The 14,133-nt window shown below is 44.4% G+C and overlaps 1 protein-coding gene across 2 annotated transcripts in view; it reads left to right on the top strand.

The window, feature by feature from the left end:
• The window catches only part of LOC119162997 (luciferin 4-monooxygenase), a 562,016-nt gene extending 548,387 nt beyond the window's left edge, over positions 1-13,629 (top strand). The window contains exon 11 of one of the 2 annotated variants that reach the window (XM_075882642.1): positions 12,898-13,004. Coding sequence is in view for 1 of the 2 variants with exons in the window: in XM_037414886.2 (XP_037270783.2) it covers positions 12,898-13,037 (140 nt within the window). In the remaining variant the exon portion in view is untranslated. Of the gene's footprint in view, positions 1-12,897 lie in introns of both variants that reach the window. The other variant, XM_037414886.2, reaches the window with a different exon arrangement.
• The last annotated feature ends 504 nt before the right edge of the window (positions 13,630-14,133 follow it).

Raw genomic sequence — 14,133 nt, forward strand, 5'->3', positions numbered from 1 at the left:
AATATTTTCACGTACCTTTCCTCAAGTTCTGTTTCACTCCCTTACCCTACACTCAGCGCAAACTGCGTCCGCGATGTTCGAAAAACCTCTAGGCTGTGGTAGATCATTTTATTTATTTTTTATTTACCTTTGCTACCTCAAAGACCTTCGTTTAGGGGGCTTTACTTGCGGGGTGGTCAAAAACACTGGCCCCGTATCTGCATGTTAATCTGAAATGTCGTCGAAAGACAATGATCTTGCGTCTAGAGAGAATAAACGAAACGTTTATTTGATGTTCTGCGCAAGAAAATCGGTGAATGGTATTTTGGAGTACCTAGACAGAATGGTATTAAAGGTATCGAATGATAATAAATGGTATTAAAGTACCTCGAGCGTGCAGCGGAGGCGAACGAGCACATCAAGTAAAGTCACACGTGAGACATGAGCGCTATATGGTAGTTATCTTGGAAAACGAAGCATGCGGCTCTGAGACAGGCGTACGCGCCTGGCTGAGAGGTGATAAGGTGTAGAACGCAAGGTCACTGTAGGTGCTGCCACCGCATCGTCTTACGAAGCGTTCGAAACACTTGCCTTTCCATGCAAGCGTTGCATGACCAGCGCAGCGTGATACAGTCCTTATAGTTACATATGTATGTCTTTTCTAGTAAAATACACACATACAGAATATATACGTGTTGTTAAGGGGTATTAGATGTGTGCAATAATTGCTATTTAATTGACAATTGCACACGTACGAACGCTGAATCTTCAGCAAAATTGATGGGCTCTGCGGATGGAGTCGGCGGTATGGGTTATCGGCTGTTGCAGCTTAGAGTACCCGGTATTGTTTAGGGTGGACAAGCAGACAAATGAAGACAGACAGACCAAACTTTTTGCGTTGAAGGTCCCAAAAAAGACTGTCGTTTTTAACAATAACAAAAACGTTTGACTACTTCTTTGAAAAGTACCGAGCTTGAGTGGTGCACGGTACCGGCAGGGAGAACGTTCCAGTCTTTGGGCGTCAACACAAAAAAGAACGATGGGTGAGCTACGGTTCGAGCATGAGGCGGGTGAACGGCTTTCAAGTGGTTGAGTCTGCTAGAAAGGCGATAAGCTCAATTGATCACAGATGTACGAGGGGTAGCATGAGAAAATTTATGAAAAAGACAAAGACGAGTGATGTTGTGGCGAACAGCAAGATTGGGAAGGTTAATAACAGATTTTAGCCCTGTGATGCTGCTGTTATATCAGTAATCGGACAGGATAAACCTGGTCGCACAATTCTGAAAAGATTGTAGTGTATTAATCAGGTTGCATTGATAGGGATCTCTTATGGCACATGCACATTCTAACTTTAGTCGCAGAAGAGTGGTATATGCTACTAGTTTTACGGAATATGGGGCTTGGTGTAAGCTCCGGCGTAAATAGCCAAGTACACGGTTTGCTTTATTAGTTATATTGGTGACGTAAGGCCTCTAAGAGAGATCATCGGTCAGTTATTGCCGAAGTATGTACAGGAAGTAACAGCTTGAATAGGGGAATCGCAAAGAAGGTATTGAGGTACATGATAGTCTTTCGTGTGGTGAAAAGAGAGAAAAAATGTGTTAGTGATGTTTAGAGACATGAGCCAGTTTGAGCACCGGTATGTACGTAGTTTAGGTGACATTGAAGCGCTAGGATGTCGTTATTGTTGTGAATTGGCAGATAGTTGACGCAGTCGTTCGTGAATAATCTGATGTTAAATGGAAGGTTAGCAGGTGGGCCGTTGATATATATAAAAAGAGTAGAGGGCCAAGTACAGACCCCTGAGGAACCCCTGACCTAACGTTAGATTACTGGATGAATGAGGAGAATTAGTGTTTACGAAGACAAATTGTTTTCTGTCAGTCAAAAAGTTTCGGATCCAATTTAGTGGGTGAAGGTTCAGGCGCGACAGCTTTAGAAAAGTCTTTTATGCGGAAACTTGCCAAAGGCCTTCTTAAAATCCAGGAATAAAGCGTCTACTAGTACGTTGACATCAATGGCAAAGCTGATGTCTATACTAATAATGCTAACTGCGTTTCACAACAAAGTAGTTTTTAGAAACCTTGCTGCTTTTGGTGAAAATAATCGAGAGAGAGAAGAAAATTAGCTATGTGTGAGTAAATGATGTGCTCTATTAATTTGTAGGAAACGCACGTCTATGAATGATATGGGCCGATAGCTGTTGGGAGTGGAAGAAATACCTTTTTTAGGGACACGAACGACCTTTCCGGCTTTCCAGTGCCGTCTCACCACTCCAGTTGACAATGACTGCTGAAAAAATGCTCTGAAGGCTGACACTACATACATGTTTCGTACTTTCCAGTATTTTTGAGCTTACGTTATCAACTCGGCTTCACCGGTCACCACCGCCGGTGACGCACTTCTAAACAAAGAAGGATTGACCACCCTGGTGAAGTATATGGCCACTACCTCCCACATGCATACGTGAGTTAACTAACGGCTTTCAGTCCCCAGCGGCTGCGAAGCATTTGACCATGGCAGTTGGTCGGATCAGCAACGCATCAGAGGGTGCTCAGAATCTCTGTATTCGGACAAGCCGCGATTGGAACAGGGAATCAACCGTTACCATGGTGCTTCATAAAAAAAGCAACAGAATACCAATCAAGAAAGGTGTAAGGCAGGGGGACTCAATCTCAGTGCTATTTACCGCTTCCTAAAGCAGGTTTTCAGAGGCCTAGAATGAGAACAGTTAGGCATAAAAGTTAAGGGAGAGTAGCTTAGTAACCTGCGCTTCAGCGACGTCATTGCATTGCTGTGTAACTCAGGGGAAGATTTCCAACTCATGATTACGGAGTTAGACAAGGAGAGCAGAAAAGTAGGTCTTAAAATTATTTTGCAGAAAAAGAAAGTAATGTTCAACAACCTCGGAAGAAAACATTGCTTCGAGATAAGTATTAGTGCACTTGATGTTGTAAAAGACTATATCTACTTGGAACAGGTATTAACCGCGGAGCCAAACCACGAGACAGGAGTGACAAGAAGAATTAAAATGGGGTGAAGCATATTTGGCAAGCACTGTCAAATCATAACAGGTAGATTGCCACTATCTCCCAAGAGGAAGGTATATAGCAGCTGCATCTTGCAGGTACTTAGCTACAGAGCAGAAACCTGGAGACTTACAAAGAGGGTTCAGATTAAATTGAGGATCACGCAGCGAGCAATGGAAAAGAAAATGGTAGGTGTAACCTCAAGAGACAAGAAGAGAGCAGAGCAGATTAGGGAACAAACCGGGGTTAAGGATATCATTGTTGAAATCAAGAAGAGGAAATTGACATGGGCCGGGCTTGTAGTGCGTAGACAGGACAACCGCTGGTCATTAAGGATAACTAACTGGATTCCCAGAGAAGCCATGAGAGTTGGGGTAGACAGAAGGTTTGGTGGGCATATGAGATTAAGAAGTTTACGGGTATAAATTGGCAGCAGCAACCACAGGGCCGAGTTTACTGGCGGTTTATGGAGAGGCCTTTGTCTTGCAGTGGACATAGTCAGCCTGATGATGATAATGATGATGATGACGACGACGACGACGACGATGACGATGATGATGATGATGATGATGATGGTGGTGGTGGTATCAACTCATACAGATGAAGATAAATCAAGAGACTCAATAGCCTTTTCAATTCTTGTGCAGCACACATAATGAGTTCTGACATGGGCGGATGATCAAGAAATAGAATATGAGCCAGGATGTCGCCAGGCTCGTCAGTGAAAACACAACAAAGCGCTTCGATCAGAACTTATAGTACTTTGAAGTCAGATATCACGGAATCGTACTGATCACATAGCGATACCGATTTGGCGGCTTTACTATTTCCTAGAAACCTTTAGGATAATTTTCAGCATGTTTGGAAGGCTTAGGCACGTTGCCGGGCTAATTAATTGTGGTTCATCATTTATAAGGGTATAGCGCACCATGACAAGAACACAGAGACAAACACACAGCACTAACTTAAAACTATCTTTTTATTTGTGATCACACATGGTAATAAAACAATAACAGACCACTAAAACCTGGAAATGAGCTTGTTGCAATACAGTACAGCTCATGCACGCGTCATCAATTGCGACAAACTGCACTCGCCAACTTCAAAGTGAACTATAAAAATATTTTTTTAGCTGACAAAGCTATGTAAGCCACACTCACACATTTTCTTTTATTTTGTCAATTTTATAAGCTTCAACAATTTCATGCGTGGTTCTGTCACGCGCCCTATAGAGAATACGGTTGTCTTGGAACACTAAGACGCAATCGCATCTTTGACAGTGAAGGGCCAAATGACCAGATATACCTTTTTCAACGTTTTACTTGCGTTCTCTAAGTATTTCGTTGACACACCTTCGAGATGGCCTATCTACACGCAATCACAAGTCAAAGGAGTGCAATCAACACTACCCCAACAATTCACGAATTTTTCCTGGTTCTTGTTTTGACAATACAGTTTTCCGCTACTGTCAGCATTAACCTTTTTGCACATTTATCGTAATCGTTCGGGAGCAGTAAGCACTACGACTGGACTAGTCATTCCTGCTCTTCTACGCAAGTTATGCGAAATTGCATGCATGTAGAGCGCGACAGCAACCTTGGCTGCCTTAGTGCCGGCTGCCCGGTCTCGGACATTTGCCCTTCCTTTTCTGCTCGTTTTTTCAGCGATGGCGGTTAACGGGCGCAAGGGATAACCAGAGTCCAATAAACGTTTAGCTTGAGCCCACAAGCTCACATCAATCATGTGGTACGACTTTATCAATGAAAAAAACAGGAATTTATCACTGCACGCTTCACCAATTTTGAGTCAGTGGATTTGAACGGAGGAACCGGTGTATTTTCTCGCGGTTCATAGCTCTAGCGTACTCTGGCCGGCGAACAACTGAGACCGAGGTCAGGGATTCTTATGAAATTGCCATTTGGTATTTTGTGCGTCAGCACCAGGGGAGATAACACTGTCATGGACATAGAGTTTCTGAAACAGCCGCGTCAAAAGTGTTATGATAATTACTGACAATAAACAGAGAGTCATCTACAAATCGAAAATCAGTAATCGCATCAGTGCTTCACACGCTCGCCAAGAACCTTATTACGTTTTGCTAAAAACATGTCACTAAACCACAGGGTTATGCAACAACCTTTACCTATCTCGTTCTTGTGTTTCATATTGTTTCAATTTCACGTCACATAGGTCGAGTTAAAATAAAAGTATCGGAGCTCTACTATTGTTCACTCGACACTCCGGCAGTATTTTGAAATTGAACTGCTCCTACTCTGTCAATACCTTCCGACACACACGCCATCAACTCGGCCTGAGAGAGAGTGTAATAAAAAGTTTTAACATTGATAGAAAATGCTAAAAGATTCAAGTTTTCCTTGTTTATGAAAAAGTCTAGCACTTGTTTCGACATTTTCTCTAAAAATGGCTTGTCGTGACATAAACTTCAATTTTTTTTGTAGAAAGAACGCAATGCACTTCAGCAAGGATTTATTCTCCGAGATCTTCAATCTAAAAGGGCAGAAAGGAAAGCTCGCATCACAACAACAACAACATAAAAATGCTTAGTACAACAAACAAAACCTTTTCACATCTTGCCGGAACTAATAGTCTCTCCGACACGCTTAACATCACGCATAACACCTAAACGTGCAATGTATACTCTTCCTGGCACAGTCATTCAATTAACAGAATCTGCTTCAGTGGCCATATAACAATAAAAAAGAAAGAATATAAAAGAGACAAAACATCATCTTGCCACAAAGTTACAATCACGCAGCCAGTGATCATCCGAGACATGAAAGAGCACAAGCAGCCTCGTTCAGCACGTCTTCAGTGGGAACAATTTCTTTTTCTCATTTGCCTACCATTCAACTGTGGACGCTTCCCATTGAGACTGGCTCAGCCTCTCCCTAAAAACTGCGACCAATCGTTCACATCAACCCATACTTTGGAAGCGGCAATCTACAATCACCGTCTGTGTTGTGTCCGTGGCCAACAAAAAGTTTTGCTGGGGTGGGTTGCAGTCAACTCTAAAAACAACGCGAATGTCTCTACTTAATCAAACGCTACCTGTGCCTTTACGTTTGGCAGCCTGTTCGACGCTCTCGAACCGCCCTTACCGACAAATAACTGGCTTTTCACTGAAATTCTTTCAAAATATCACCACTCTTCGGTAACACGACACACCTAAACACAAAAAACACAAATATTGTTACAAAAGTAACTTCCCGTCACGTAAAAACACTGTTTCCAACCTCAAAAAACAACTAAAACAACAACTAACTTCAAATAATTCGGTGGTAAGATTACCGAAAGACCTTGTAGCTCAACTGTCCCTTTGACAATATTTATAGCGCGAGAACAAAACGATGACACAGAGACAAGAAGGACACGAAATAGCTCGTGTCTCGGGTCTTTCGTATCCTTCTTGTCTCTGTGTCGTCATTTTGTTCTCGCGCTATAACCATCGTCATGTCATACCAACCAGCCCAAGCTGCCATACTTCCCTTTTGAGTCGCACACGCGAAGGTCCTGGTATGACGACTTTTCCTTTTGGACGGGGAATACGCAAGATGTAAAACGCACCCATTCCACCACCGTTCCGCAATGCCAGCGGCTTTTTAACGCGTTTTCTTATTTTCTTTTCTAGGAAGTTGCCAACCAACGCAAGGGTTGTGCGCCGACAATACATCTCGGCACGACTCTCGCACCACTCACTGCTGTGACTGCTTCCCGTCAAACCTATCTATCTATCTATCTATCTATCTATCTATCTATCTATCTATCTATCTATCTATCTATCTATCTATCTATCTATCTATCTATCTATCTATCTATCTATCTATCTATCTATCTATCTATCTAGCCGGCTACGACTTTTAGCTGTCCTGGCCGTTTCAATAATGCTATCGATACTAAACTTGGTATGGCATAACATGACTGTATTGAGAACCTATTTCACTCATTAAAACACGAAAATCATTAATTGTATGTCTTGAATGTCGTGATTTACACTTCATGGTCCTACAGCTCTTGCGGTGGTTTCGTTCACATGACATGTTGAAAAACTGCTTTGGTATGGCAAGACTGCATGGCGAAAACAAGCGACACACCCTAACATAAAAATATTGACATGCGTCCCATGTAGCAACATGACTATATTCCACGCTCATGATGAACTCGTGGCCGTTTCGCTACCGTCACATACACCAAATTTCGTATTACAGTACGTGAATGGATGACGACGCTATGTGGCTGGTGCAAACATAATAATTATGAGATGCGTGTCATGTGAGTACATGACTACATGCCACAGTCAAGGCGCCTACACATTTGGACGTGACGCGGTGCGCGTGCTCACCGGCGCTCATATTGTCGCGTCACGCCTGCGTTTCCACGCCAGGCACCGGTCCCACCATGTACTCGCCGGAGCGTGGCGCACTGCGTCGCTTACACGTATGTGCGTTTCAGCACATCCGGCGTCCCTCCGTCACGAAAGGAGAGATACTCAGTGTTGTCTGGGTAACAAATCGGCGCGAAATGCAGCATGTTGCATTTCGCGCCAGTCGGTCGGTTCGTGTCGACAGACGCTGGTCGCCCCTGGCGTCCAACTGTAGAGTGCTCACGTTTTGCTAACGTAGGGTCACTGTGCCCAGCATGCGTGCTCATGAACGCTTCAATAGAGTATATTGGGCTCTTCATGATGCGTCCACAGCCGTTTCGCTAGCTACACATATACCAAATTTGGTGTTACGTGACGTCAACGGATGGGGATATATATGACAGGTGCAAACATGATAATCCGGACACGCGTGTCATGTAAGATTATGAAAACATACCACGCGCATAGCGTGCTTGCGGCCGTTGCGCTAGCTCCACATATACTAAATTTAGTATCACGTTACGTGAATAGATGACGAAGGTAAAGGATACACCCAAACATAATAATCATGACATTGAAGTTACGTGCGGCATCATTTACCTCCGCCTCTAAACGTTGTGCTCAGTTTAAAGTGACATATCATCATTTCTCATTCGCGCTTGGCCTTGTTAAGGTTGAAGTAGGATCGCAGGATGTAACCGGGTGGAGGTAACAAACGCTGACAAAAAGAGGATACGAAAAACAAAACATGTTTATGGCACTATCTACACATATTTACAGCAAAGAAAGGTTAGGGGTTTCACAAACCACGAGCGTGGTGGTTAAACCGTTACATGGTTCAGAGCGACGTCCAGCCCTCTGCGGCGTCGTTGTAAGCCCTGTCGGGCTCCTCCTCTCCGAGTGGAACACCAATCACGCACACACAACAGGTTAGGGGGACGAGCCTGCACAGTCCAGGTGAATGTCCAATATTGAGTCGTATACACTGCACTGCTAGGTGGCGCCAGCAGGGCTCTTTTTCGTCGTGTGTGAGCCGCTAGTCGAGAGTTCTCACGATCCTGACAGCGTATATAAAAGGGTCTGCCGCACAGCTCGCCTAATTTGCGGGGGCCACCGCGGTCTCTTCCAGGAAGATGCTTTCTTTGTTGTCCACTCTCGTCGTGGCGTCGTGGCGACATGACGTCTCATCCTCCAGCTAGCAGGGACAATGTTTGGCGGGCATAGGCAGCCGGCCGGTTGTCTCTTTGATTGGGGATTAAAAGGAGCGCCGCTCTCCTGTCAGCTCTGGTGCCGGTCACAACAGCTTTCCCGTCGCCAGATGAATCACCGAGGTCGTCAGGCACCGCTGCTGCTTGAAGGGACGAATAAAGGGTCCGCATTTGAAAGACGGGAACTTGCCTTTGCTTGCCGCATTATCTGGGTAATTACTCATATCTTCGACAGCGTCTGGCAGACTGTGTGCCGAAGGGATTGAGAGCCTCCCCAGTGGACCGGCTTACGCACAATGGCGTCTGCCCAGACGAATTTCCAGGTCAAACTTAACAGCCTGTCATCGATTTCCGCTATTAGTAAGATCTGCACTTTTTCTCTAACGGCAGACTTTCACGAAGGCGTAGCTCGGCGCACAAATGACCGCTTATTCTGGTGAGCTACACATAAAACTTCTGCTGTATTAGCAGCAGTGTCACGTGAAAGCTAGCAATCTCTCTGAAGGTGACCCAATTTTCCACAGCAAAAACACGCTCCTAATTTGTGGCTGAATATCATTCTAGCAAAAGGTTTGGCTTGGTGTCCCTGATTCAAATTTTTTGGTTCGGCACTGAAGTAACGACCCCGCCTACCGCTGTCTAGGCATTCCTCAAAATTGCCGGCTACTTCTGCAATGTCCTTGGGATTTAACCAGTCTTTACTTCCTGCTGAGTGACCAGTGAGCGAAGATCACTTGTCATTAACTGCTTTAGCCTATCAGCTATTAGCAACTCCCGAAGACCTTCAAATGTGTCCATTTCTCTACTTCTAACGTAGTAAGCTAACATAGTTTCTAGGCGAGTCGTCACTTGGCTCCAAAACTTGTTTATTTTTCTTGATTTCCACGAACATTCGTCGGCACTCATTTGCAGTCATCCGCAGCTCCTTCAGTACTCTCGCCTTTAAATCTGCATAAGGTATTACCCCAGCTTCTGCCTGATTGGCATCAAACGAACGCATCTTACCAGTTAAGAATGGCAGCAGAAGCGTTCCCTGCATTTCTTCCGGTATGTTTATTGCCACAAAAAGAGCGTACACCATCTTGAACCAGGCGGGTATGATCGGCTCATTAGTAGGCATAGGTGCTAGGAATGCCTTAAGCTCTATCGCGTACTGTCCGATACTGCTCTGCTGGTTCCAGTTTTGCGGACCCTCTGACAAGGTGCGTGATAGCACCATCTTCTCTAGCTCAAGCTTGAGCTTTAACACTGCAATCTCAAGCATCAACTCACGGTTGCGATCTAATTCATTCACACTCTTACCTTTCATCACACTTCTCTCTGAATCCGCCATCTCTCAGAGTGTGCCTAAACAAAAAAGCATTCAGCAAGAAAAAAAATTGGGGCCCCGAAAGAGCACAATGCAGGCCTCACCTTGCAGTGATGCGTCGTCGGATGACCACTTTGGTGGGAACAACGTCCGTCTTATCGCCACCGCTGGTAGCGATGAATTCTTTGATGCTCCGGGTGCTCGATCGGTCCACCCCTGTCGTTGTCTAAAGTTGGTCGGGCCAACTGTCCCTGCTGATCAGCTCTACCAACGCGCAGCACTTTACGCTGCCCAACTTCTGCCTCCGAAGTCGATCAGCAGGCTCAGACCTAATGTCAATGCTGCTTTTGGCAGTACGCCATTAGGTCCCAAAGCAGTGAGCGTCTTGACGCTGCTCCTCGCAGCACACAAACAGCTCCCAAATTAGTGAGAAAGATGTTGGAGGTTCGGAATGGGCCCCCTCAATGACTCGAATGCTCGGTGCCAAAGCGAAGGAAGAGTTGTAGTTTGGTGAAGAGACGCTTTATTGCAGCCTCAAGTGTACGCCTTAGTCCAAGCGCGAACGTCTACTCTCTGCATCATCCACATTAATTGCGCTACACACAACACGGCGCTAAAGGTTACCTCATACTAACTATGGTCAATAATGATCATAGCAACATTGACGTGGCTCTTACAGATAGTCTAACCATGTTCACGACAGTGTTATCTCCCCTGGGGCTGACGCATTAAATACCAAATGACAATTTCATAACATTTCCTGACCTCAGGCTCTATTTTTCGCCGACAACAGTACGCTGGAGCTATGAACCGCGAGGAACCACACCGGTTCTTCGGTTCACGGCCGCTCACTCAAAATTGGTAAAGCGCGCGGTGACAAATTCCTGGTTTTAAAATTCATTGTCGAAGTCGTGCTACCATAATCTTGATGCGAGCTTGTGGGCTCAAGCTAAACGTTTGTTGGAATCTGGTTATCCTTTGCGCCTGCTAACCACCGTCAACGAAAAAATAACAGGAAAGGAAAGGGAAACGTCCGAGACAAGGCAGCCGGCACTAAGGCAGCCAAGGTTGCCATAGTGCCCTACATGCATGACATATTGCATAAATTGCGTAGGATAACGAGAAAGGCTGGTGCGGTCGTAGTGTTTTCCGCTCTCGAACGATTACGAGGAATCTGAAAAAAGGTTAATGCCGACAATAGCGGTAAACGGGATTGTAAAACCAAGAACCGAGAAAAATTTGTGAATTGTTGTTGGGTATCGTCTATTGCACTCATTTATTTATTTATTTAACAATACTGCCGATCTCACAAGGATATCATAGCAGGGAGGACATACATATGATACAAAAAAGAAACACGAAGCAATCATTTCTAGCATGCAAAACAATAAGCAATCGATACATGATAAGCAGTAGTAGCAATGAGCAAGGTGAGGGTACAAATCCCTGCTAAACTACGAATTACAACAAATATAAAGACAAAATGTACAATGATGCAATCACGTTATCAATATACAGAGCCTGCATACGAATCACAAGGGGACAAAAAAAAGAAAAAGAACAACAATTTTCAGAAAAACTCCTCAGCGTGTACCTTTGCTTCTACCATATCTAAGAACACATTCAAAAATGAAGTGTTTGTAACAGAAGGGCTAGGTTGGTTCCAATTTTTTATGGTTTGCGGGAATTATGAATATTTAAAGCAGTTTGAATGAAAAGTGTAGTTATTAAGTGCTTGAGAGTGCCGGTAACGTGTTAACCTAGATCGACTGAAAGAGCTTAGTTTTGACGTGTCGATGTTCATGTCTCCATGAATTAACTGAAACAAAAACTTTAGTCTTGCTATTTTCGCCCGACTTTGTAGTGTTGACAGACCATGCAGCTTTGTGTAATAATTCTTTAAGAGAATCCGTTTGCCTATATTTATTATAAATGAACCTTACTGCCTTCCTCTGCACCCCTTCGATTCTTGCAATTAGTTCCTTTGTGTACAGAAACCAAACAATTATGGCGTATTCTAACATTAGTCTGACAAGCATCTTGTATGCCAGCAGCTTTGTATTTGGGGGTGCCAGATGAAGGCGTTTTCTGAAAAAATAAAGCCGCTTTAGTGCACTTGAGGTTATATTGTGTACATGGGTTTCCCATCGAAGATCGTGCGTTAAAGTGACGCCTAAATATTTATGTTCAAATATGCGTGTAAGCGGTGTGTCATTAGTAGTGTACGTGAAATCAGACATTGCTTTCTTTCTAGCTACAGTAAGCGTAACGGATTTCTCAACATTGAGAGTCATTTGCCACACCTCACACCAAAAAAAGACAGACCAAGTGCATTATTCAGTACATGGTGATCATCAACGGAATTAATTTCACTGTGCAAGATACAATCATCAGCGAACTGGCGTTTCACTTTGATGCACTAGTTCTTGATGGTGTAGCTCTGCTTGACAAGTTTTCTTTTGTGTTGTGTTTTCATATTTGTTTCCTTTTTTGTATTACCCACCCCTGCCTAAGGCCTTATGTGTGAGGCTGGCAGTACTTCTGAAATAAAATAAAGGGACATTTCTCATTTCTTAAGTGACCCACCATGGTGGTCTAGTATACAAGGCACTGGGCCTCTCACACGCCGGTCACGTGATCGAATCCCAGCCACAGCGGCCGAATTTTAGTTGAAAGTGTAAATGCTTGATGTTTAAGTGCCTAGAATGAGGTGGATGCTTGAAACCCTACGTGGTCGAAATTTCCGCAGCCCTCCCCTAGGACGTCTCTCATCATCATGCAGTTGTTTTGGGAGGTTAAACCTCAATGAATATTTTTACATTTTTTAAATGTTTGTACTGAAAAAGAATAGAAGTTGCTGCTTTACCCTTTCAGTAGAGCCTTGAATGGGGATAGCTGAGCCTCCTCAACGTGTAGAACATGCATGACTGCGTGACGCCAGCTATCACAATCTTATGCATGCATGTCTACGCGATTGGTTACTCGCAGGCCTGGTGGCACCTCACAAGCAGCTGCATGGCGGAATCGAATTCGTCGACGTCATACCCCAGACCGAGACTGGAAAACCGCACCGACGCCAGCTCAGGGATGAATACCTCCAGCGGGAAGGGGCTAAAACCACACCGTGAAATGCGTTTTCAAGGCAAATATGGCTGAGCGAGCCACGCTATGGCCTGATAAGCTGCCCTTTCTTGACTTTAAATTTATGTACAACTTCAACTATGAGCTTTGCATTTCAGCGCTACTTATGTACTTCAACACTTCAATTTTGTACTTGACTTGTGTGGAAAAAAATTCATGTTCTTAGATGCCTCGCATCGATGTTTAGGGGGCAACAATTCGCATCAATGCCATTTGAGAATGCCATCGCAGGTGTTGAGACGTCTTTGTGGTGAGTGGATGCGCGAAGGTACAGGGTGTGGATGATGTTTCGCTTCAGCATGCCGTCGAATTACGTCACCAGATATTTGCGCAAAATTTTTAATTATCTGACCACTTTTGAATCAGACATTGATACTCCTGCTTCTCTAAAGGTGAAAACTTGAATGCAGACGATCTTGTCATACTCGCTGGAACTGTTGCACAAGCAACGTAATTGATAAATTTGAGAAGCATGCCGCCGCTTTGCCGTTTATGGTTTCATTTTCTTTCTGTAACGTGTCCATGTGTGGCGAGACATATTTATGTCATGGCTTTTGGGAATAAATGTTTGACCTCACAGTCAGCGTTCATCCTGGGCTGATTTTGTTTTTTCTTTCCCATTTATTGAGAAACAAACAAATGCTGCATGCAGGTACATGAAAACTTGTCAAGGGATAACGTCGAGATCCACAGAGCTTGCAGCACTATCTCTATCCGCGACGCTGTCCCTATGGAGTCGCCGCGGGAGACGACCGTTCGCTATAGCCGCCACACTTCAAAAAGCCGCTCTTGTCTCAAGCGGCGCCACCCAGCCTCACCACGAGGCGTTACTGCTGGCGCACCAACCTTGATGATGAGGAACTTGCATGCGAGCACTACGCCAACTACCGGTCGATGGTAGTTAAACCTAAATGCGTTCGTTCACGCCTTAAGGCGCAAACGACCGTAACAGGGAATGATAGCACCCCACCATCCCAAACCTTAATTCAAACCTTATTCTGGAAAAAATTGAGCTACATTTAGCTACAAATTTAGATAAAGGGGAGCTACACAAGCTCCAACAAAAGGTGAATACACATATTT

Source organism: Rhipicephalus microplus, unplaced genomic scaffold (genome assembly GCF_043290135.1).
Source record: "Rhipicephalus microplus isolate Deutch F79 unplaced genomic scaffold, USDA_Rmic scaffold_13, whole genome shotgun sequence".
NCBI classification, from domain to species: Eukaryota; Metazoa; Arthropoda; class Arachnida; order Ixodida; family Ixodidae; genus Rhipicephalus; species Rhipicephalus microplus.